General features: G+C 39.4%; 1 protein-coding gene across 1 annotated transcript in view; it reads right to left on the bottom strand.

Moving 5' to 3' along the window:
- Nucleotides 1-24,763, bottom strand: part of Pde3b (phosphodiesterase 3B) — a 126,586-nt gene that overhangs the window by 19,803 nt on the left and 82,020 nt on the right. The window contains exons 5-8 of the mRNA XM_051149383.1: nucleotides 24,033-24,172; nucleotides 18,093-18,199; nucleotides 12,069-12,279; nucleotides 11,433-11,506 (exon numbers count right to left, since the gene is read on the bottom strand). Coding sequence (XP_051005340.1) covers nucleotides 11,433-11,506; nucleotides 12,069-12,279; nucleotides 18,093-18,199; nucleotides 24,033-24,172 — 532 coding nt within the window. The remainder of the gene's footprint in view (nucleotides 1-11,432; nucleotides 11,507-12,068; nucleotides 12,280-18,092; nucleotides 18,200-24,032; nucleotides 24,173-24,763) is intronic.

The raw sequence follows: 24,763 nt of genomic DNA, 5'->3' as shown, positions 1-24,763 counted from the left end.
TGTCTGTGAGCGCGCATGTGAATCTCACTTGTAGCATGGGCTGGCCTCCAACTGTTAATATGTGCTCAAGCTGGGCCTGAAACTCACAGCAAACCTTACATTTCACTCTCCCAAGGTGCTGGAATAACAGGCATTAAGCATGCTGGCTGTTTTGAGTTCTTGAGTGCTCCCACTGACCAGAACACACTGTCTGATACCTGTAATCCTAGCTACGAGGGAGGATGATCATTAAGTTGAGGCCAACATGGGCAATTTAGAGAGCTACTATCTCACAAGGAGAAAAAAAAGATAACAAAAAGTACTCATTGACTTCAAGAGGTTCAAAACCTGATGTTTGTAGTTATACTTTATTCCAAGATTTCTCTTCCCTATAAAATGTTGGTAGTAACTTAACACAACAGTGATATCATAAAAGTGATTTTAAAAGTTAGTCAATTCTATGCCTAACATACTAAATAACATCAAATATTAATTTAGGATTAAAAAGTAGTATTGTTTATAAAATACTATTTTCCTAATAAAACACAGTTTTTTTCTAAAATAAAATTTAGAATTCAGTAGTGCCTCTTTATCTGAAGCCCCAGTGTCCAGTTTCAGTTACCCATGGTCAATTGCCATCCAAAATGCCACATGGAAAAGTCTATAGAAGCCATGACCTCAAAACTGTGCTGAAACCTCACTGTTTTTCTCCAGCACCACCCAGCACCAGAATTACGTCTTTATCCACTGTATCCAGGCTGTATACCTGTTTGACACCAAGTACCCACCTCAATTATCAAGTCAACTATAGAGGGCCTGCAGTGCTGACAAGAGAACAGTAACTTATTTTATTTAATAATGCATAAAAGGGGGACTATGATATTTAAATATTCTTGGTAAATAAGGGCAGTCACCAGGATGATGCTCTAAACTAGAAGAAGCTGACAAATGATTGCATTTTAAATGTAAAACTCTATTGCTGAAAACAGCACACAGCACACATCTCAGAACTGAGCTGGAAGCTTCCTCACTGCTGGGGAGAAGGCGGTCTGCAGGCTGCTGGAGGAGGAGACATCGGAGGGCTGACCCAGCTGGGAACTCCACAAACTACAGCAGCAACCTCTCGGGCAAAATGTGCCACTGCTGGAACAGTGCTGTGATTTGGAGGACAGGAAATCATTCCCTCCATGTGTCTGAAACCCACTCCATAAGAGGGATTTCAAGCCTGGTACTGAAAATCTGATCAAAGCTACATGACCCCAGGGGAAAACTTGACTACTATTGTTTTGGCTAAACTGGCATGACATCAAACTGCCATCTAAATATTTATGTTTATAGTAAACAAAAGCTACTCTCAGAAATAAAAACACAAAACCAAAAAAAAATTCTCTTTACAAAGACTGATAGTATTGGACATTTATATGCTTTCTCTAAGGCTCAGGGAGCATCGCTGAAGAGGGGCAGAACAGATAGGTAGAAAGAAGAGCAGCCACTACGACCACACGCACAACAGTTTCAGTTGCCTCCCCTGGGTGGGACTGTACAAGGCTGGACTTGTCAACAGTCACTAACGGGTAGGACAAGGGTTCACGGGGCCTACCTCCCCCTGCTGACCTGTTGGCTACTAAAAGACACAGGGTAAAGGGGGATAACTTTAGATGTCTACCTACTAGTTTAGCCTTCTAGGCTCCACTAGAAAGCTCTCTACTCACGGTTAAACATAGAGCTCGGGTTAGAGACACAGTGGGTCACAAAACAGACATAAACATGAGACGATTCTATGTGGAGAAATGACAGGGAGAAAGAAGAGGGTAAGAGCAATCAGAATTTACTATGGACATATATGTAACTGCTAAGAACATATGTGATATAAAAATCATTAGTATTTCATATGTTACATAATGTTTTAGTGATTGAAACAACTGAAAATTCTGGATGCTTTCCTGGAAGGAGTGCCTTGGGATGAATTTTTAAGGTGGATGCCTAATGGCCTTCACATAGGCTTAAAATCTGTTGGCTATACTCTGAAAGAAGAGGGAGTGGGAGCGCCCAGTCTACACTGTCGCCCTGTGCAAACTCTCTCGGAGTATCCTGAGCGTTGCTGAGATTCCGAGGTGTTGTTAAGTAAGTAAGCTCTCACGAGAGAGCAGTGACTGTGATGCATTTTAGAGAATGTGTGGAGTGCACAGAGGACTGTACTTCTCTTTGGAAAAGAAACTGCTGTATCTGTAACTGCATCCAGAAACGAATCCACCTCGATGCCCCACAACAGAAGAACGGATAAAGAAAATGTAGTGATTTATACAGTGGAGTATTCCTCAGCCATTTAAATAATGAAATCATAAATTTTAAAGGTAAACTGATGGAACTAAAAAAAAAAATCATCCTGAGGCATCCTACACCCAGAAAGACAAAAATGACACATATTCACTTACATGTGTATATCAGCTGTTATGTCAATGATAACCAAGCTATAATCCATAGATCCACAAAGGCTAGGTATACAGTAAGGGAGGGCAAAGGGATACATATAGATCTCATTAGAAAATACAGAGACTGATACATCAACCAAGGACCATGTATGATGTGGAACTAGACCCTCTGCTCAGATGTAGCAGCATAGCCTCCTCGTGGGTCCCACAGTGTGGAGAGTAGGGACTATTCGGACATGGACTCTGGCCACTGAACTTGGGCAGGGTGGCCTTGTTAGGCCACAGAGGAAAGAGGTTATGTGCAGTCCAGCTGAGACTTGATAGGCGGAGGTCAGATGTTAGTGAAGGAGGACTCGGGGAGGGAATGAAAGGGGTTAAGGAGGAGGGGGATCACAGGAATAGCTCTGAGACTGGCTCAGACGTGCAATGCTTCTTGTTGGTCACAGAGTCCCTGTGAATTATTATTAGGTGCCATTCTTCGTATGGCATGAAGATTTACAGATGTCTTTCTTCTGCTCACACAAAGAGCAGAGAACCAGCCTTAACTGTCCTGTGCATCAAGCACACCTTATACATTCATAACTTTAGGACTGTATAACGCTTGTGAGGAATTATATGTTCTCAGAACAAGAACCGGACACTGACGCTGGATCAGACCTGACAGGATGCATTCCTCTCTGCATGCTGGACACTGACATCCTGAGTCCTTCATGTTCCAGTCACAGGTGCTTCAGTTGCTGTTCCCTATCAGAAGAGGACAGTGCCCAGGATACCTTCCAAGAAAGCTTCCAATCCCAATTGGTCCAGCATTTCAGACTGTCCCACACAAGACTCTAAGTAAGCCTGGAACTCCTAAACATGTAGAAACTGGACCACAAATGCTATTCCTAGCTTGTTTAACCATTTCCCTACTTTTACTTGAACCCCTACAATGGTATTATTCATCCCAAATCAGCTGAAAGAAACCTTAAGAGAACAATGCCCCATTTCCTTTAAGGGGAGGTCTGGTAGGTTTTTGGTTGCTTTCTTGGGCTAGAGAGGGTTATTTTCCATGGGAATTGGTTATAAGTTATTATTGGTCTTACTTAGAGAGGAAACAAAATTGGATGCAGAGATGTCTCTCTTTCCTTTATCTTCCATTCTAAGGTTTGGAGATGGGGGTTGATAAGAAAGAAGGGGGAATACAGAAATATATAGGGAAGAAAGAACAAAAAGTAGGTTAGTGAAACTACTCAACTTAATGCCTTAATTGTTACTCACAATGTTTTTTTTTTAATTCACTGGTATAGAATTTTGTATATAGAAGCAAAATAAGTTTAATTTTAGATACAGTGGAATAGAGTTCAAATTTAAGATGATTCTCCACACACATTATATATTTTTACTCTAATATGCAGTATTGTACCCATACAACTCAATTATAATACAAGGTTTACTTCCAATGGTTTGAAAGTGCTATTGAAAGCTGTTTAGGATAAGTAAGTTATACAAGTCAGTTGTTAGTTGATCAAATCATGGTCATATCAATTACTAGTCTATATTTATCACAAGAATATACATCTTAGGTGCAACAGATAGATATGATTCTATAGAAAGGTAAGGTAAAAATAGATAAGGTCTTCAAAAACCTCAGAGACATACAGAATATGGCATCTAAAACTGTTTTTATTATTTTAAAGATTCATTGACAATGAGACAAGTTAACTCCTGGCAACACCCAACCTACCTCAAAGAGGATGATGAGCATCAAAGAACCTCCTTATAGAGATGGCTTCAAATGTGGCAAACAAGCCACTGCGCAAAAGGCCCTTGTTTCTACCACAGACAGAATTCTGCCTAAAAGGGACAAGCTTGGATGCAGGCAGAGTCAATGGCCAAACTCTGCCAAGACAGGGCAAGCATGTCCTCAATAGTTCCTGCCTTGTAAATACATCAGTCAGATATATTGGGCCAGAAGGCTGAAGATGGTGCTCCAATGTTATAGAGAGTTTCGGGTGACTATTCAGGTAGCAAACTGTCTCTGTCATCTTCTCATTTAGGAAGCTGCTGACATGCACCCCCTGTATACTCAGGTAATCAATTTTATTCCTTCTCAAGTCTCTGATGGGGTTGAAGACCAGATAGTTTAGTTTTACAATTAGCTTAATTGTTTAGGGGTTACGATGTTTTTAGGTCTAGATAGATGTTTTGAGTTGATAGAGATGAGATATGATAGATACTGGCTTAGATTCAGAGTTTTAGCCGCACCAAGATAGGAAAGATGTTCTTTCCGAGGCTGCCAAATACAAATAACCAAAACACTAAGAATTTAACATTTACATAATTCCTGATTGTTTCATGGTTATTTATTGTACATATGTGTAATAATATAAATATATATGTAAAAAATAAAAAATATTTAATTAAAGAAGGAAAATAGGATAAATAGTTGTGGTTATATCGAGGTATAACAGGAGTATCAAGTGGGAAGCAGGAGGTGAGACGTGGTACAGAGAGATATGGAGGAAGGAAATATAAGGAGATAGCTAAAATTAAGGGTCATTTGAGGGGTAGTATGGAAACTAAACATGGTTGAAGCTTCCTAGAAATAAATAAATACACACACACGCACGCACGCGCACACACGCACACACACACACACACATGAAGTGATCTCACTGAAGTTGGCAAATGATGGTGGACACACAGACAGAACTGGCCATCTCCTGTCACCAAATGAAACTTGGTGCTGGGACTGGGTTACATTTTAATTGAATTGTAGGCCAAAGGGGTCTTGTGGGAATCCCTAAGAAAAAACAGGCCAAGACTATAAGTTTGCTCTCCACAAATTGACAAAAAGGCCCTATTGCTAAAGATAACACCTACACAGCTCTTTGAACATAAGTGTCAAGCCAGTACCTTCACTGAGCCTCCATCCCTATAGGCTAGAGTCTTTGGTACAGGAGTTACTCTGCACGCTACCAAAAGACACATATAAAAACCAGTCCAAACCCTTGGATGCAAGAGCTAGGACAATGGTGTCACAAAGTTTGTGGAAGTAACCAACCAACATCTGATTTGACTCAAGGTCCACTCTACCAGATACAAACCATACCTCACACTGCTTAGGTAACCCAGAATCAGAGACTAGAGAGCCCAAGGACTTTGGGTAAAACCAAACAGTACTGCTTTTAAGAAATGAAACAAAACAAAACAAACAAAAAAACCCATATGAATAAAATGACTCCTAATGACATTCTGCTAAGTACATAGGTTAGCTTCTTGCTCAAGCATCGTCAGAGAAGCTTCCTTCTGCAGCAGGTGGGAACACACAGACTCACAGGCAGGTATTATGAGAGAGAAAGGCCTGAAACATTCAGCCCTCAATGTATTATCTCTATCAAACCGCTCCCCTCAGGACTTAGGGAACCCATTGGACGAGCAGGAGAAAAGACTGTAAAAGCCAGAGGGAATGAACCACACCAAGAAAACAAGACCCTCTAAGTCAATATGATGAAAACTCAAATGAACTCACAGAGACTAAGGCACTACATACAAGCCCTGGGGTCAACACCAGGCAACCTGGGGCCTCTGCATAGATTATGCTTCCCAGTCTGGTGTTTTTACAGGATTCCTGAGTGTGCTAAGGAGTGGGTCTCTGATTCTTGTGTCTTGTCTTGGGCTCTTCTCTTTCTGTTAGTTTGACTTTTCCAGCTCTAGTGTGTTAGTTTTTGTTTATCATATTATATTGTTGTTATTTTTATTATGTTATATTATACTATACTATACTATACTATAATCTTTTAGAAGCCTGTTTGTTTCTTAATGACAGACAGAAAGGGAATGACTCCAAATGGGAAGAAAGGGGGGAAGGAGCTGGGAGTAGAGGGAGGGGAGACTGTAATCAGGATATACTATTTGAAATTTAAAACATCTATTTTTAACAAAAGGAAAAAATAATTGTAAAAAATTTTATCTTACTCAGATAAAAATGAAAGTCCAAGCCAGGTGGTGGTGGCACACACCTTTAATTCCAGCACTTGGGAGGCAGAGGCAGGAGGATCTCTGTGAGTTCGAGGCCAGCCTGGTCTACAGAGAGAGTTCCAGGACAGCTATAGCTGTTTTACAGAGAAACCCTGTCTCAAAACACCAAAAACAAAAACAAAACAAAAACAAAAACAAAAAGAAAGAAAGAGAAAAGAAAGAAAGTCCACTACTCTCACAGTACATTTCTAAGAATTTACAGGACAACATATTTAGCCACTTGAAGTTCAAGTTGGAAGAAATTCTTTGACTGAGTTTCTAGAACATAAATCATCCCTTGCTCTGGTGGAAACAGAAATGACTATAAAAGTTGAATATAAAATTCATGAACATCTGGATGTCTGCTAATTGCAGAAACAATGCCACATTAAACAAGGAAAAAAATCGGCATGGTAACACTTCACATGACTGCTGTCCTGGTCAACTGCTTATTGTTCTCACATGAAAGTACTCAAGTGGGAATCTCCCCTCTGGGACCAATCATTCCACAGAACTATGAGAAGTAGTAAGAAAAAAGTTGTACTATTTCTCAAAGATTGTGTTAAGTGCAATTGTATGCCATTAAAACCTACTGTGTCAGTGTGGACACTAGAGCGAAATACCTTATATTGGTGGCTTATAAACAACAGACGTTTATTTCTTACTGTGTGGAGGTCAGAGTGTCCGTGCAGGGGTGTTCTGATACGGTTCTCCAGTTTCAGAATGCCCATTTCACACAGAGTAGAAAAGAAAGCTACAAAGTTCTAATGAGCTCCTTTCAAAGGAAATCTTCCACTACTGAGAGTTCTGCTTGATCATCTGTTACCTTCCCAAGGCCCCAAGCTCTAATAGCATCACATTCATGTTTTAGCATCTGAATTTTGGGGTAAGTAAAAGAAATTTTAGCCTGTACCCTTAGTGTACAAATAAACATTTTTAGTAAATGTTAGGTTACACATCTTTGATGATGATCCACTTCTAGAACATTCTCGTCATCTCTAAAACATCCTTCCTGCCTGTCCGTTGTTAATCTCCATTATCCTTTTAGGGATCAACTGTTCTGACATTGTATACATTTATCTTTTGAGAATGTCTTCCCAGCACTCAGGGTGGCAGAGGCAGGATCGCTGTGAGTTCAAGGCCAGCTTGGTCTATAATGCAGTACAGGACAGCCAAGGCTACAGACACAAGGTATTGAAAAACGAGAAGGGGGGGGGGGGGGGTAGAGAGAGATTGATTCACTAGTGACTCTCCTTTTGAGTTTAGCTATTCTACTTAAACAGTGTTAGTGTTATCTCATTGTTGTAGTAAACTACATTTCCCTGACGATGTGTGTCATCTTTTTCTGTTTTACTTATCCAATTAGCTATTTTGCTAAATGACTGTCATTGAAATACCACCACTTCTACCACCTCCAGTACCTCCTCCTCCATCTCCTCCTCCTCCACCACCTCCTCCATGATTTATTTTTTGACACAGATTTCACTATGTACCTAGGCTGACTTCAAACTCATGATCTCCTTGCCCCCTTCTTCATGCATTCATACTACAAATACTTTTTTCCATGTTTAACTAAGTAGTCCAACATACTACTATTGAATTTTTAAAGTTCTTTATTCTGCCTGGATACAATTCCTATTCAGACAAATAATTCACCAATATTTCCTGTTACTCCTGCTTTGTCCCTTTGTCCTTTTATTTTCTTATTAGTACCTTTGAATAAAACCCTTTTTTATTTCTCTTTTTGCTTCCTTCTTTCAGTACCAATGGGTCCTGAACTAGGGCCTTACTGTTGGTGGTAGGTAAGAGCTCTACCAGTGAGCAACATCCTCAGCCCTCTTTTTATTTTTAAATTTAGGGCAAGAGGCTAGAAAAATGGTTCAGCAGTTAACAATGCTGCTGTTCTTCCAAGGGACCTGGGTTCGATTTCCAGGACCCTCACTGCGGCACACAGCCATCTGTAATCCAGTTCCTGTAACTCAAGTCCCAGGGGAACTTATGCCCTCTTCTGGCTTCCACAGGCAATGAATGCATATAATACACATAACTAAATCTTTTTTAAAAGTTAAAAGTTTCAAAGAAGCCTCAATAAATTGCAGAAGATGGCCTTGAATTTATTCTGAAGCCAGGCTGGCCTTGAATTTATTCTGAAGCCAGGCTGGCCTTCACTCTGTAGCCCAAAATGTCTGTGTACTTGCCTCCTGAGTAGCTGTCAAGGCCTGTCCCAATAAGCCTAGCTAAGCTTTAAATTGATAAAGCCAAAATTGTCCATTTTTTTCTTTCAGAGATGGTAAAATTGTATTTTAAAATATTTTTTTCAAACCACAAGCACAACAACTTGGTCTATAACTTCTAAAAGTTTCAAAGTTTTAATGCTTACACTAGGACTTAAGTTATTTTTTAATCACACAGTGAAGTCAGACTTCAAGTTCTTTTTCTAGGCAGTGGCTATGTCCCAGCACTGTCTGTTGAGAAAGCTGTCCTTCCCCTCCTGACAATCCAGGCTTACTTGTCAGGGTTAGTTGACCATTAGTGCAAGACTGTTTCACCCAGGCCCTGGGACTCCATTTCTGTCACCATACCAAACATCTCAAATCATATTTTCTACTGTAAGCCATTTGTACTCAATATAAGCTTTCACAGCCACTTTTCAATTTCCACCCCATAAAATAAGAATCTGCTGAAATATTATAAGGGCTTATTAAATTGTTTTTTTCTCCATTTAGGAGAATTGTCATTAATAATCTGCATTTTTAAATCCTATGAAAGATCTCTCTCTATTGAGGTATTGCCTCAGCAATGTTTTATAATTTTTAGTGGACAATTTTTTTACTTGTTTTGTGAGATTTATTCTAGCTATCTTAATTTTTTTTGATATGACTTAGAATGAAACATTTGGTTAGCTTCAGTTTTTAATGGCTTATTTCTAATATGGAAAAATACAGTTGAATTAGACTTGTTTGATTCAAGTTGTTCTAGGAGGGGGCAGTATATGCATGAGAGGGGGAAAGAGAAGAGGAGGGGAGAGGGAGAGAGGTGTGTGTGTGTGTGTGTGTGTGTGTGTGTGTGCGCGCGTGTGTGTGTGCGCGTGTGTGTTACAGCTTCTACTGAAAAGACCTACAGGATCTACAAACAGTCCTTCCTTTCAATTATGGGTGACATCATTTATTTTTCTCATTTCTCTTACTAAACCATTAGAATAATTCTGAATAGAACTGCAGAGAGCAAACATTCTCCTCAGCTGTTGCTGAGTTTCTAGAAAGCATTAGTGTTTTTCCAATAAGAATAATGTTGGGATGGCGAGATGGCTCATCAATGTTCACACAGAAACCCTGAGTCTAGTTCCCAGCGCCCTCTGAAGGAGGCTCAAGACAATTTTTAACTCCAATTCCAGGGGATCTGACAAATAATTCTCGCTGCTGTGGGCTCTTGCATTCAGTGACACATCTAACACATACACGTAATTTAAAATATAATAAATCTTTAAAAATGAAAAAGAATGTTAACTGGGTCAACAAGATGGCTCAGTGAATAAAAGTGCTTGCTGCCAAGTCTGATGACCTGAATTCAAGGCCCTATTACCACAGTTGCCTTCTGACCTACATGTGCTTCGTACACACTCACCAGCATGCAGGCAGGCAGTGCACTCCCTCCCCACTCCCCCTCTCTCCCTCTCCTGCCTCTTTCTCCCTCTCTCCCTCCCTCTCCCTCCTCTCTCTGATGTAAGAAGTCTAGGAATGTAGCTCACTGGTAAATCCCTTGCCAAGTATTCACAAGGCTCTCAGTTCAGGCCTCAACAGCATAAGAAATAAATGTAATAAAATTAAAAATAATATTAACTATCTTTTTTTCCATTAAGGCTGTTAGCTGTAGATATGTCTTTTATTGACCTAGGAAACTACCTACTTATTACAAGCTTGGTTTGAACCACAAAAAAAATATTGTTAGTGCTTGATAGTCTCTCTTGAGACTATTATGTGATGTTTTTCCCCTCTGCATTTCATTACTTTGGTGTATATCGCTTAATAACCCTTGGGTGCTGGATGGTGGTGGCACACGCCTTTAACTCCAGCACTCAGGAGGCAGAGGCAGGCGAATCGCTGTGAGTTGGAGGCCTGCCTGGTCTACAAAGCAAAATCCAGGACAGCCAAGGTTACACAGAGAAACCCTATCTCGAAAAACCAAAATAATAATAATAATAACAACAACAACAACAACAACCTTCTGAATACCACATGACTGCAGGGGGCATTTTTATATTTCTAAATTCTGTCTGCTAGTATTTTGTTAAGAATTTTTTTAGTCTATGTCCATTAGAGATAATGAGTCTGTTGCCTATTCTTGTGAGGACTCTGTGTGGATTTGACTCAAGTCATGTCCGTCAAATGAGTAAGCTAGGAGGTTTTACTTCATTTGCTTTGGAAGCATCTGTGTCAAGGATTAGTCACAGTTCTTTTAAACAGCCTTTTAAGGCATACACTAAATAAGTAAAAGTTTAAAACTATTGAGCTGTATACTTCTGAAGAGTGACTGTCACAGCCCCAAGGGATGGGTCAGGGCCTATTTCTTGTGACCGTTTAGCCTTTTAGAGTTTATACCTTCCATAACAATTTTTTAAGCTATGGAATAGCTAAGATTTTATCAATGCATCTGCTGTCTGAGGGTATACAATGCTTCATAATGACACGAGTCACTTCTCTCAGCGCTGTCACACTGTGTGCTCTCTTTCAAATGTAAATCGTGTTGTTACAGGCCTCGACATTACTAATTTCACTATCAATACCAGCCATAGCCACAGACCACGTTCATCTACCCGACACATTTCTTACTTGTCAAAATGTGCCCACCACCTGCCACTTGTAATTTGTTCCTGGAGAACAAGTGAAAACCCTGTGTTCTTCACTGTGAAGATGGAGAAGTGTGAGCTAAAATCCAGAAATGCAAAGCTGAGTAAATGGAAGTTAAAAACCGCTGTAAAACTAGCTTGAACTCAAACACATATGATCGATGCACTCTCACCTGATCTTCCATGGTGGTGGTCCACACCATCGGATTCGCACACTGAAGCGTATCTGAGTATTTGATGTCCACAGCTTACAGAATAAAAAAGATAAACATATATGACAACTGAAGTTTTGTTTTGTTTCCTAAACATAATAAGGAAATCTACCTGATTTTTAAATAAGATCCCAACTGTAACATCCTAATATGCTGATCTGTGCATAAACCTCAACGATTTTATTCTAGGGAGCTCCTGTGTCCTTAAAGGAAATAATACGTTTATTTTATCTTAGTCAACATCGGAATTAAGGTAAAATCTATATTTCTATTAAAACTAAAGTAAGGACACCAAATCAACAAAGGACTGCAAAATAAGCAAAAAGTAGTGTATATGAAATAATTATGCTTACTAAACATTATGAGGAGTAAAATACCACTATATTTCACCTCAGATAGAGATTATCTGAAACTAATAGCACTAAACTGAAAAAAAACATTCATTTATACTAAGAACTATTAGGTAAATACAGAAGATACTGTCTTAATCCACCCCCTACACTCCATTTCCCACTTATAATACAGAATCAGAAAACTGGTAATACCTTTTAAGAGAACATGCATTCTGAAACAGGAATAAGGAGATTAGAAACTTACCTGCTACACAGATTGCTATCGGAGTTTCTCAGGTATTGACAGAAATCTGCTGGATTGGGTACACTACCCAGTGATCTATGTAAAACAATACTTGGCTTAGTAAGAAAATCAGCAGTATCAGGAAATTCTATGGGTGATCGATTAGTTACAGAACCAGCAGACACTGGCACATGGCTTGGAGAATTCACAAGACTCAGGCTGGGCAAAGCACCTAAAAATTAAGAGAGAGGATATACAAGTAGGTATATTTATTAGTATATGTCTACTATATGTGATTTGAGTTTTTATTTTTATTTTTAATTTTTTGGTTCTTTGAGATAGGGTTTCTCTGTGTAGCCTTGGCTGTCCTAGACTCACTTTGTAGACTAGGCTGGCCTCGAATTCACAGTGATCCACCTGCCTTTGCCTCCTGAGTGCTGGGATTAAAGGCGTGCGCCACCACTGCCCAGCCATATTTCAAGTTTTTATAAAGAGCATTTGCCACCTAAAAAAGCAGAAGTTGAGTCTATGCTGGGCTTTGAGGCAGTCTAAGAATTTAAGCAGCAGGTGTATTTGTCGTGACCCGCCACTACTCAGCAGTTAGCAGTCATGATCTTCTGATGCAGCAGCACCTGCGAGGTAAATGCTCAGAGTCCTTCACAGGCCTGCGCTGCACAGCACAAGTCCTGACTTCAGCTTTGTCTTGACCTTTTACATTTTGTGCAAGGCCCAAGATTTCAAGAAGAAGAAGGGGGAGAGGGAGGAGGAAGAGGAAAACCCTTGCTTGTCCACATGATAAAGTATTGGAAAGTTTTCCTAATTCATAATATTTAATATTGAAAAACTGAAGTTCCTAACAACATTAGGCAAAATTAATAAAATTATACTAGCACAGTGACATGCCCTTCTAAAAGATACATCCACAGCTTTCCAGATCATTCAACAAACACTTGAAAGGCTACTTTATGCTAAAAACGTGTTGAATTTCACAATGGGAAAAAATAGTTTAGTATCTTTGCTGCTCAACAAGCTTAGAACACACCGAAGAGAATAACACAAATAAACTGAGGAGGAAAATCCTTCAGGACCAAGGAGCATGTTTGCTGAATTCCTTGAGCTAAAGCGATTAAGATTTGCCTGAAGAGAGGTACACAAAGGTAATACTTTGGTGAAAATTAAAAACCCTATGAAACACAGGTAGACCATGAATATATATTTCATGTCTTTAATTATTCATGTACTCATTGAAATCAGGCTGTCTTTGTATCTTGGCTATTGTGAATAATGCAGCAATGGCATGCAAGCACACATGCACACGCACACACACACACGCACGCATGCACGCACACACATGCACGCACGCACGCACGCACACACGCACGCACGCACACACACACACGCACACCCTTTGGGTTATCACTAGAACAGAGACTCCTGGCTCAGCATTATTCTAAGAAGAGAAGCAGAACTTCTGAGATTCCCAGAATGTGCACGTCAATTTTTATCCATAGTATGTAACTATAGGTTCTTTTTATCCATACCTTCCCCAACACTAGAATCATACATTTTAAGTTCTTTAACAGAACTGAGATTATTTTTGAGAACCCGTGTTCTAAATTCACTCCTTTGCATATGCATATCTACATCACGCACCACATGGAATGAAAACCCTTCATTTTACTACTGAACCATCTTGGCATCTTCATCAAAAATATCTTGACCATAAATGTAAAGTTTCATTTCTGAATTCTAATACCCAAAATTAGAGTATATTTATGCCAAAAATACACCACAATTCTGTAATAAGTTTTTGATAACTGAAATTGAGTCCTCATTTTTTCTTTCTCATAAAAAATCCACTTATTAATTTACTTACTTATGACATCTCTTTCTGTTTGGGTCTTTAACTTGCTATTTGTAATTCATTTTTTATCATTCCTTCTATTTTCTTCTAAATTCTTTTGGATCATCCAATTTTTATTATATTTCTTTTTTAACATATACATTTATATTACACATGAATAAAACTGTTGGGGGATGATCTGGTGTATTTTGATGATAATTAATAAAAAGCCATCCCATCTGGGCAAGGCAGAGGAGATAGAGGTATGGCTAAGGTTCCCGAGCTGAGAGGGAGAGAGAGGAATTCTAGGATGAAGAAGGAGGAAAAGGAGGAGGAGGAGGAAGAAGAGGAAGAGGGAGGAGGAGGAGAAGAAGAGGAAGACAACAACCAAGAGGAGGAAGGAGAAAGAAGATGAGGAGAGGGTCCTGAGAGAAGAAAGAAGGCGGCTGTCATGGGTTAGATGGAGGAGAGGCACATGGCTGGAGGGGATGGAGATTTGGCCCAGATGAAGAACATTAGCAAGTATTTGGGATTATGGATGGGAGGGAGCTTGATAGAAGCTATTAGGAGCTGATGGCATGGGGTTGGGGGATGTGATACCTGCCCCACTATGGGAAGTAATTTAAAGGATTAATGTCTGCCCTGCCCCAGGTTAACTAAGGCTATTTTAAAATATAACAAGTGTCAGTGTCTTGACTGATCGCTAGCCAGACCTACTGATAATACAGATAATTTTAAAAACAACATAAAATAAACTGCATGCAGCAGGAAGAACCACAAAGAAATCAGGAATTATATAAATACTACATTCATAGTGATTTGGCTATTTGTATTTTGGCAAACTTGAAGTAAAACCTTTCCTATCTTTTTAGGTCTAAATTTTTTTTAATAAAGACGAATGTCTGCAATTCTGCCTCAAAATAGGCAAGTTTAGATGCAGGCAGAGTTGACAGTCAAACTCTGCCAAGACTGGGTAAGCAAGTCCTCAATAGTTCCTGCCTCACAAATATGTCTGTCAGATATACTGGGCCAGGAGGCGGTAGATGATGCTCCAATGTTATAGAGAATGTTGGGTGACAGTTCAGACAGCAAACTGTCTCTGTCATTTTTTCATTTTGGAAATGGCTAACCTGCACTTCTGGTTCAATCTAGTATTTAAGCTTTATTCCTTCTCAGATCTCTGATGGGGTTGAAGACCATATAGTTTAGTCTTTCAAATAAGGATTATTCAAGTTCTTAACTCCTACCTCTCTACCACCAATGCTAGCTCTTTTCCTATATTCTATGTATCTGCGAATTGTCAATCTATGTGCAATTAAAACTCTTTTCTTTAGTTCAATCAGGGCTAGTACCACACAAGTTTAAATCTATTTACCCTTTCTTGCTATTGTTACTACACATGTATTATAAAATGCTATGAGGAGCTGGGCGTGGTGGCACATGCGTTTACTCCCAGTGCTCAGGAGGCAGAGGCAGGTGGATCTCTGTGAGTCCAAGGCCAGCCTGGTCTACAAAGCGAGACCAGAACAGCTTGAGCTATTATACAGAGAAACTCTGCCTATTAAAAATAAATAAATAAATGTATGTTATGAGGAATTTATTATTACTCAAAAATTTCCTTATACCTACCACTTGGGCTAAAGAGTGCTCTTCATTTATTCATGCAGTTTCATACTAGATTATAATTTTCATCCTATCTAAGGAACTTCCTTTGCAAAATTTCAGTGCAGATTGTACTGGCAAGAGATTCATTTAGCTTTGTTTCATTTCCTAGCATCTTTCCTGAACAAACAAAACAAATTTCCCTTAACTGTACTGATATCCTACACACTGTGAAACAGTTATCACAGACACATTAACTAATATGCACCCATTGTGTGTGCATGCATGTGTGCTAAAAAAAAAGTGGAACGGGATTTCTATACCACTAGTCCCCCGTGGTTACCGCCTTAGACACAGAGGCTGGATACAGATACACTGGAATCTTTTTTACCATTTCAACACTTTTCAGACGCAGCTCTGCTGTCTTTGGCTCCCAGAGTTGCTGTTGGAGTTCTTGTACTGGTGTTTTCCTTCAGAAATAATCTTTTCCTGGTTCCTCTGGAGATTTTTCTCTTTATCTTTGCAATTCAGGAAATTGAATGTTTTACTGACGATACTTATCCATATTTAGCCACTGAGAGCTCACTGAACTTTGTGACTCAGTTTTAGTAACTGAAAAAAAAATTATAGTGTCCTACTGTCCTTTCCTTTGCAGTTTTACTTACACATATATTTGAAATTTTGATGGTCTTTCCTACTTTGCACATTTAATTCTATTATTTGTTTTATTTTTCTTCTATAATTCAGTTCCATCATTTTCTACTTCTCGGTTTTCAGGGTCTCTGTTGCAAGCCCCTAAGAACTTTTAACTTCATCAAGTGTGTTCTTAAGTTCTAGCTGTTCCGTTGACTCTTTCCTGTGCATCCAATTCTCTGACCAAAGTAGCTATATATTTTTGTAATTTTCTTTGAAACATCATTGTTAGTTTTAAGATTATTAAACCCAATATCATATGTAAATCTCCTGTTTTTAGTGCTCTTGACTATGAATAATATTTTACTGCCCTTTCACATTTATATCTTAGTATGGACAAAAGTTTTTTGTTATATAACAACACTGGACAGTTTTTAGTATTTCTATATAGTATTTTTTAATGGTTTTAACTTTTATTTTCCGTGTGTGACTGTTTTACCTGCACATGTGTCTATGCACTATTTGTGTGCCTTGTGCTTATGGGGGCCAGAAGAGGGCATCAGCTCTCCTGGAGCTCAGGTTACAGGTAACAGGGTGAGTTGTGAGTAGATGCTGTAAACCCAAGCCAGGCAAAAGGAGCGAGCGCTCTTAAATTGCTGGCACTGCTCTATCACCCGCTATGGTACATTTTACAATATTTTTCACCCAAGAAGTTTTTAAAAAATTCTTGGACTTTTTGTTTACTTATTTATGTATGTATGCATTTGTGTGTGTGCATATATGTGTGTTATATATGTGGATTTGAGTGTGTGTGTGTGTGTACGCACGCACATGCGGAGGCCAAAAAACCAACCTCTTGTGTTACCCCTCTCTTGGTTTGGTTTTTGTTTTCCCTTTATGCAGGGTCTGTCACTGCCCTGAGGCTAGCCATACAGCCTAGGTTGCATAGCCCTGGGCCCCAGGGACCTTCCTGCCTTTGCCTCTCTGGTCTACTACCACCTGAGGTCTGAACTGAATTCCTTACCAACTGAGATTATTTGCCTATCCCTGGAATCCTTAGTTTAAGGGAAATACTATTAGAACAGTGGTTCTTAGCCTGTAGGTTATGACCTCTTTGAGGCCAGCATATCCAATATTTACAATGCATCTCATAACAGTACCAAAATTACAATGAAATAATTTTCTGGTTGGGGGTCATCACAGCATGAAGAACTGTATTAAGGGCCACAGTGTTAGGAGGGATGAGAGCCACTGTGTTACAATGACTTGTCAGGGCACAGGCAGGGAGTTTTCTACTCTAATACTAAATATTTTTATAGCAGTTATCATTTTACAAAATCAATACAATACATTCTACTAAAAACAGAATTCCCTGGTTCTGAATCTGCAACTATTTTAAGTCAGTAAAATTAATTCTTTATGTTCTATGCAAATGCTAGTGTCCATCAAAGTATACAGTACAAAGATGTCCCAAATGTGTTCACAGCACGAACTAGCAAATGGGAAAATAGTAGCCAACACAAATGGCTTAATCATGTCAATGTATTATGTGACATTCAAAATATGTGAAATAAAAAGAATGTAAATTACCATAAGCCTTGAGGGCTCCCATGTTCAATTCATACAGAGTCATTTGTTAGCCAAAGTGATATACACCTATAATCCCAGCTACTTGAAAGACTGAGACAGAAAGAGCACTAGACACCAAAGGTTCAAAACTAGCCTCTACAACAGTAAGACCTTGTCTCTTAAAAATGTATTTTTAAGCTGGGCAGTAGATAAAATACACACCTTTAATCCCAGCATTTGGGAGGCAAAGGCAGCCAGATCTCTGAGTTTGAGGCCAGCTTGGTCTACAGAGTGAGTTCCAGGACAGCCAGGACTACTCAGAGAAACCCTATCTCGAAAAAAATAAAAATAAAAAAAAATAAGATAAAAATGTGCTTTTAAACAGGATGGGTTCTTACCAGCTCTTCTCAGACCTACATGGTGAGTCAGCGACACAGATGATGATCTCTGCTTTGGAATTGTCAGGGGATTTGAACTAAGAGGCCCATTTAGGTGGCATCCATGACTAAAAAAAAGGAAAAAAATAAGAATTTTTAGGTCATGAAAATTCCCTTTTTTAAATTTTCTCTTAGCAAATCAATTAGCAAAATAGCACTTCTACACTCAGATATGAGACTTCTGCCTAAGGCCTAGGGGAGATCCAGCAAAGCTTTTCTACTAAAAGGGCAAAATAATAAATGCTTCAGACTTCTGAGCCCATAATGTCTCTGATGCAACTTCTCAATGCTGCACAGTAGCCAAGAAGCCCGATGACACTATAGACTGGCTCGGGAGAGTTTCCACATGATGCTTGTTAACAAAACAGGTTATGGAACAGATGACAGCAAGCAGGTACAATTTATTCATCATTCCTAAAGGAAGTTCACCTGGAAGGCTTCTTGAAACAGACTCTGGTTCCATCCCCACATCTTCCTGTTTGGTAAGTCTTGGATAGGCCCCATTAATACGGTTTTCTAACAAGAATTTAGGTTACACAAGTTTGATGATCCAGGGTCTTCATTGAGAACCACTGACCTAAAGTAAAGCTTTTCTTATTTTCTGTTCCCGTTTCTCCGAGACGCTATCAGTAAGCCAGTCGTTTTATGGGACTGCAATATTTACTATAGGTTCTAGGGCTTTTACTAAGAAATTAAGTACAGATAATAATACACTATCCATATTTGCACATAATGAATGTCACTCCTGTGAGACACTTATTTAGTTGCCATTTTTCTTAATAGTTACAAGTATGTCAGTGTCTTCACACCAGCCAGGCATGGTGGCGCAGGCCTTTATTCCCAGCACTCAGAGGCAGAGGCAGAGGCAGGTGGATGGCTGTGAGTTCAAGGCCAGCCTGGTCTACAAAGTGAGTCCAGGCCAGCCAGGGCTACACAGAGAAACCTTGCCTTGAAACACACATACACGCACGCACGCACGCACGCACACAAGAAAAGAAGGTCTTCACAGCAACTAAACAGGCCTCAGGACTACATGTCTTCTGTCTGCTTTCTTCCAGTAAGCTCTTCCCCAACTCCTTCCATCCTTCGGCTTTTTCAAGCTCCATTTTCTCAACAAGGACCAAGTTTTTGAGGCATTTATGTATATTTCTATTATAAATGTTCCCATATTGTTCATAATTTTAATGATTAAAGATTTTTGAATGCTTTATTGGTATAAGTACATGTATATATGCATGTTCATGTGTGTGGGCACGTGTGTATACATGCACTTATATATGCATGTGTGAGGAGACTTGAGGCTGACATAAGGAATCTTCACTGATTGCTCTCAGGCTCACTCTGTCTTACCCCTGAGCGCAGAGATGGCTGAGAGGCACAGTCTAGCTAACCAGCTGGGTCCAGGGTTACCGTTTCTCTGCCTTCCGAGTGCTAAAGTTATAAGCAGCCCGCCATGTATATAGGTGCTAGGAATCCAAACTCAGGTCCCTAAAGATTCAATTCTCTCATTGACTTGTGAGCTTCTTCTGGGTCTGTGTCTTTCTTATATCCACATTCACCATAGATATAGCACAGTGCTTGATAGAGGTGTTCAAAGGATTTTTGGAGGGCAAATAAATAATAGATTCTTTAGGTTTTTACTTTACAACAGATTAATTCATCTTGTCTACTCTGAAATTCTGAGTAAGTACTTTTTCTTCACAGAATCATAATTCAACAGGGGTTCCATATACTACAGGACATCTGCTAAGCATCCATCTATCTGTAAAGATCTATATTAGTGTAACCACAAACCTTCCACTGTAACTCAAAGACTTTAGGACTAAGGAGAGAACAGCTAGAAAGTGAAAAGCTTCGCCTGGTGTGGTGGCACACGCCTTTAATCCCAGCACTCGGGAGGCAGAGGCAGGCGGATTGCTGTGAGTTCGAGGCCAACTTGGTCTACAAAGTGAGTCCAGGACAGCCAAGGCTACACAGAGAAACCCTGTCTCAGGGGAGAAAAAAGTGAAAAGTTTCATAAAATAGGAGGGGTGATAAGGAATTCCGTAAGCTGCACAGATTGCTTCCCCTTAAGTAACACAGCTGCTTTTCTCATAAGGGGACAGCATTTGCTGGCCACTCAGTTGTTTCCGAATGTAAACGCTTATTAGAAAGCCTCAGGAAGTCTAAACAAGCTGCATACTTGTTGTTTTCACATAGAAATCCTTCAAAATTATTTTCAATGCTCTTTTTTAGTCACCAACAATCTTTTTGTTTCTGTTCTGTTTTTCAGTGCAAGAGTTGCCCAGTGCCTCCTGGTACTCTCATTCTTTGATAGGCTGTTACACTGATTTGCAAGTAAGGCTTCAGATTCGTCATAAGGTAGCAACAGATTTTCAGCTTCCAGACTAAGAGTTAAGAATCACTCAATAGGTATCAGCAAGGGATCCCAAAACTTAATGATTAGAAAAACCATTCAATCAAAGCTTTGCTTAAGGAAGATGAAACAATTGGTGAAAGATACTAAAACTGTCTAAGACGCTAACTTAATAGCCTGTAGCAAAACTATGAAATCGTGTAGGTAAAATGACAAAGGACGAGAAGAAACACCAGGCAGCGTTACTGACGGACGTAAGTGCTATCTGTGGAATAAAGTACAGGGTACAAGGTGGCACCAAGTATTCTACGTACATTAATTTTGTAAACAATCACTAAGCCAGAGGAAGAACAAATTGTACCAAGGATTAAAGGCCAAAAAATGATAACAAATTTTTAAAAAGATAGTTGTGGGATGAGAAATCTGGTTTCAGTTATATTCAAAGAGGTTTAGTACTGCAATCATGTTAAACTCATAGTCGGGAAAGCTATAATCAAACACAAAGCTGAGTTTAAATCAAAACCCAAAAACCTAGGATGAGAGAGAACCACAACACTTCAGGGTGAGTGCAGAGCTAGTTCAAAACTTGTCATGGCAGTTTTGGCTTCTCAGTCATTTATGTAAACATGTTTTTGTTTTAATCCCAGGTATCAGATATGGGGTAATGCCAATCACAACTGTCAACAGCAAACATAGCAGGCAGTCATCTGCCAGTCTTCTCCAAACCACTGCAGCTCTTCCTGTAAGATACACACACACACACACACACACACACACACACACACACACACACACACACACACACACACACACACACTTCAGAGTCCTCAGAATTCAACTAACTCCAGCTGGCAAAGATCACACCCCTGCCTGAGGAGATTATCAGCTATAGACAAACTAAAGCCCAAACTAAAATCCCACCCTTGGGATTAAAACAAAAACATATTTACATAACATAACTGAGTTAACAAAGAAACCAAAACTTCCATTACAAAAGCCGTGAAGTTTCCAGGATAAAATTATCACATCATATAATGTATGTCAATATGATGGTCACATGACTTTGATTAGATTTGCTAATATTTACTTACAATTCAATTACTTAGTCATATTAGACACAGTCCAAATCTTCAATATCCACATGACCTAAAGGCCACGACTCAGACCATGCAGATATAAAATACTTGTCTCTGCATAATTTATTTTGTACAGCAGAGATGTAGAGACTTGGATTAGGAGAGAATGGGGGTGCTGATAGTTTATATATCCCTGACTGTCTACAGTTCCCATTGCCGTAATTAAACACCAAAGCAATTTGCAGAGGACGGAAGGGCAGGAACCCAGGCAGGAGCCTGGAGGCAGGAGCCATGGAGGAGTGCTGCTTCACGGCTTGCTCCTCACGGTTTGCTCAGCCTGCCTTACAACCACCAGCTAACCCAAGGGTGGCACCATCCACCGTGAGCTGGGCCCTCATTTATCAATCACTAATCATGAAAATGCCCAAGGTTGCCTAAAATGAGTATGGAGGTATTTTTATTCTTGCTTTTTAAACCCAACAGTATTTCCAAGATGATAATTCCTTTCTATGGCAAAGAAACCTAAGTCTTCAGCTCTCTTCCTGTTTCCCATTTCTGCATCATACTTCCATTTTAAAAACGTTCAAGACAAAATTTTTACTGCTCCTCATTCTTCTGTACAATATTCATACTTTATTGTTCTATACATTAAAGTTTAATGAGAAAGGAATTGATTAAACACTACAAAATTTAAATTAACAAACCACAAAAGAATGTGGAAATTATAATTATCTGAGTATATTTCACGAATAAATCTTACCATAGATTTTAACACATGAACAGCTGTTCCAATCCTGCCATCTACTGTTTCAAAGGTGTAACTGTACACAGCTCAAACTAAAGGAAGTTTAGACTGATTCCTGCTCAGTAGTAAGATGCTGTGACTTAAACAAGGTCTTGCCATTTGTTACAGTTCTACTAACCCAGATGACTGACTGAAAAGAAGTTTCTAGCACATAAGAAACAGATCAGTATCTTTCATGGCTTTCAAAAGATGAAGTATTGACTCCTCTGTAATCAGAGAAAATGGTATTTATTCATACAATTTTAGTTCCTATATTTTCCCAGCATTATTTAACTGTGACTTCTGATTTAGAAGGGTTTCATTTCAAGCCAGTTCTCAAGAGATTATAGCATACGTGTGTAGTTTCTGTTTAAATAGGAGCAGGATCTGGAACATTCCTGCTGCCTTAAACTGTGTAAGTCTGGGAATATGCTTCTTCCCTTTCAAGTCAGTACCTGGCGTACTCCACCATGGACTGGTGACTGCAGCCACAGTCTGACAGCTGACCTAGAATGACAGTAGAACCCTTGCCCAGCACACGGCAAGGCTTTAGGCTTGAGCCTCTGCAGCAGAGCTCAGAAGGGTCCAGGAACACAGGGCACTAAATGGATTTTAGTTGCTCTACACCATCAGTTCTCAACCTGTGGGTCAAAAGCTGCAAACACAGATTTTTACATTATGATTCATAACAGTAGCAAAATTACAGTTATAAAGTAGCAACGAAAATAATTTTATGGTTGGGGGGTGAGCACAACACGAGGAGCTGTACTAAAGGGCTGCAGCGTTAGGGAGCGTGAGAACCACTGCCCTAAGTCATCTCATGCATTGTTTTGCCTTTTTTTTTTTTTTTTTTTTTTTTAGTTTTTCGAGACAGGGTTTCTCTGTGTAGCCTTGGCTGTCCTAGACTTGCTTTGTAGACCAGGCTGGCCTCAAATTCACAGAGACCCACCTGCCTCTGCCTCCCGAGTGCTGGGAGTAAAGGTGTGCACCACCACACCCGGCCATGGATTTTTTTTTTTAAGGCTCCTGCATTCTCTGTACACAGCTGATCTAAGCTCTGAGAGATTGTTACCTTCTTTTTAATTATCAGCTTCCGGATTGTAACTATTATTGATAAGGTGGGCTACTCAGAGCTAATAAAAGCAAGAACTAGCCCAAATCTGTTTGTTCCCACCGTGCATCTGAAAACCCATATAAGGACAGAAACGGGAGTTAACTTATTCCAAAGAAAACTACAACCATTCCTGGAATTCTCTGACTTTTCCTCTCTTTGGAACAAACGTTGAGCAACACTTCCCTTGAGTAAAACAAGCTCATCAAGCCATCCAAACTCCTGTACTCTCTTTGTAAGCCTCCACTTGCCACTTCAGTAGTATTTCTCTGACTTACAATTAATTTTTAACACATTATCTCATCTTTCCATTTTTTTCCCCTTAGACAGAGACAAAAACTAAAACACCAGCTGGAGGCCTCCATATAGTCTCTACACTAGGGCCTCCTCAGATTTATCATCTTCAAGAATTACTATCCATGGTGTCCTAAAAATACTGCAACAATTCTTTCTTGATTTTAAAAGTATTTCAGACTTTATTTGTCAAAAAAAAAAAAAAAGAAAAGAAAGAAAGAAAAAAAAGAAAAAGAAAAAAATTGGATGCTTTAGGTTTAGAAGGCTCTCAGAATTTTACCTTGACACAGCCAGCTCTTGGTGAGGCCTCCTGCCACTGCTGCGGTCCCACCTGGAACAGTGATCGTCAGGCAGCGACGCCGCTGCTCCTGAGCTCCTCCTCATCTGTGCAGTTGGGAAGCTGGCTCTGCTACTCCATCCCTGTCACATGATTTTTAAAATGGCTGAGTTACCATCCTTTAACACGCTATATATAACACGCATGTGAAAATATCAATATAATATGTAAAACAAAATTTCACTCTGAATCATGTCCACTTCCAACTCCCACATTCCAGATTGTTAGTCTACCTATTTTTTCTTTAAAAAAAAAAAAAAAAAGCTCCTGAACTCTTATAACAAACTATCCATTTTAACTTTTACATTTTACTCTTAGTTTCAAGAGAAAGGAAAAATCAGACCTTTAAAAATGGATGTGGAAGACTGACACTAAAGATCGACTTCAGAGGACCGGTGAGAACTCAGGGGGACTGTCATATTTTAGACTTTCAGCAAAAGGTATCTAAGTACATAACAGCTAACGTGGAAAAGCTCTAGGAGTCTCAGTTACCTTTAAAACTAATGATTCGATTAAGTACAGAGCATCTTAAACATTATTTTACTGGAAATTTTTAGTAAATTCTCAGCTGACTTAAACATTTAATAAAAGGGAGTAATACTTTTCTTAAACCACTGTAAATAACGGTGTCCCCGAAATACACTAATATAATGTGCACTAGCAGGCACTACAAC

This window comes from Acomys russatus, chromosome 7, assembly GCF_903995435.1.
Source record: "Acomys russatus chromosome 7, mAcoRus1.1, whole genome shotgun sequence".
Classification (NCBI taxonomy): Eukaryota; Metazoa; Chordata; class Mammalia; order Rodentia; family Muridae; genus Acomys; species Acomys russatus.
The sequence above is the reverse complement of the archived record's forward strand: the minus strand, read 5'-3'. Positions and strand labels throughout refer to the sequence as shown.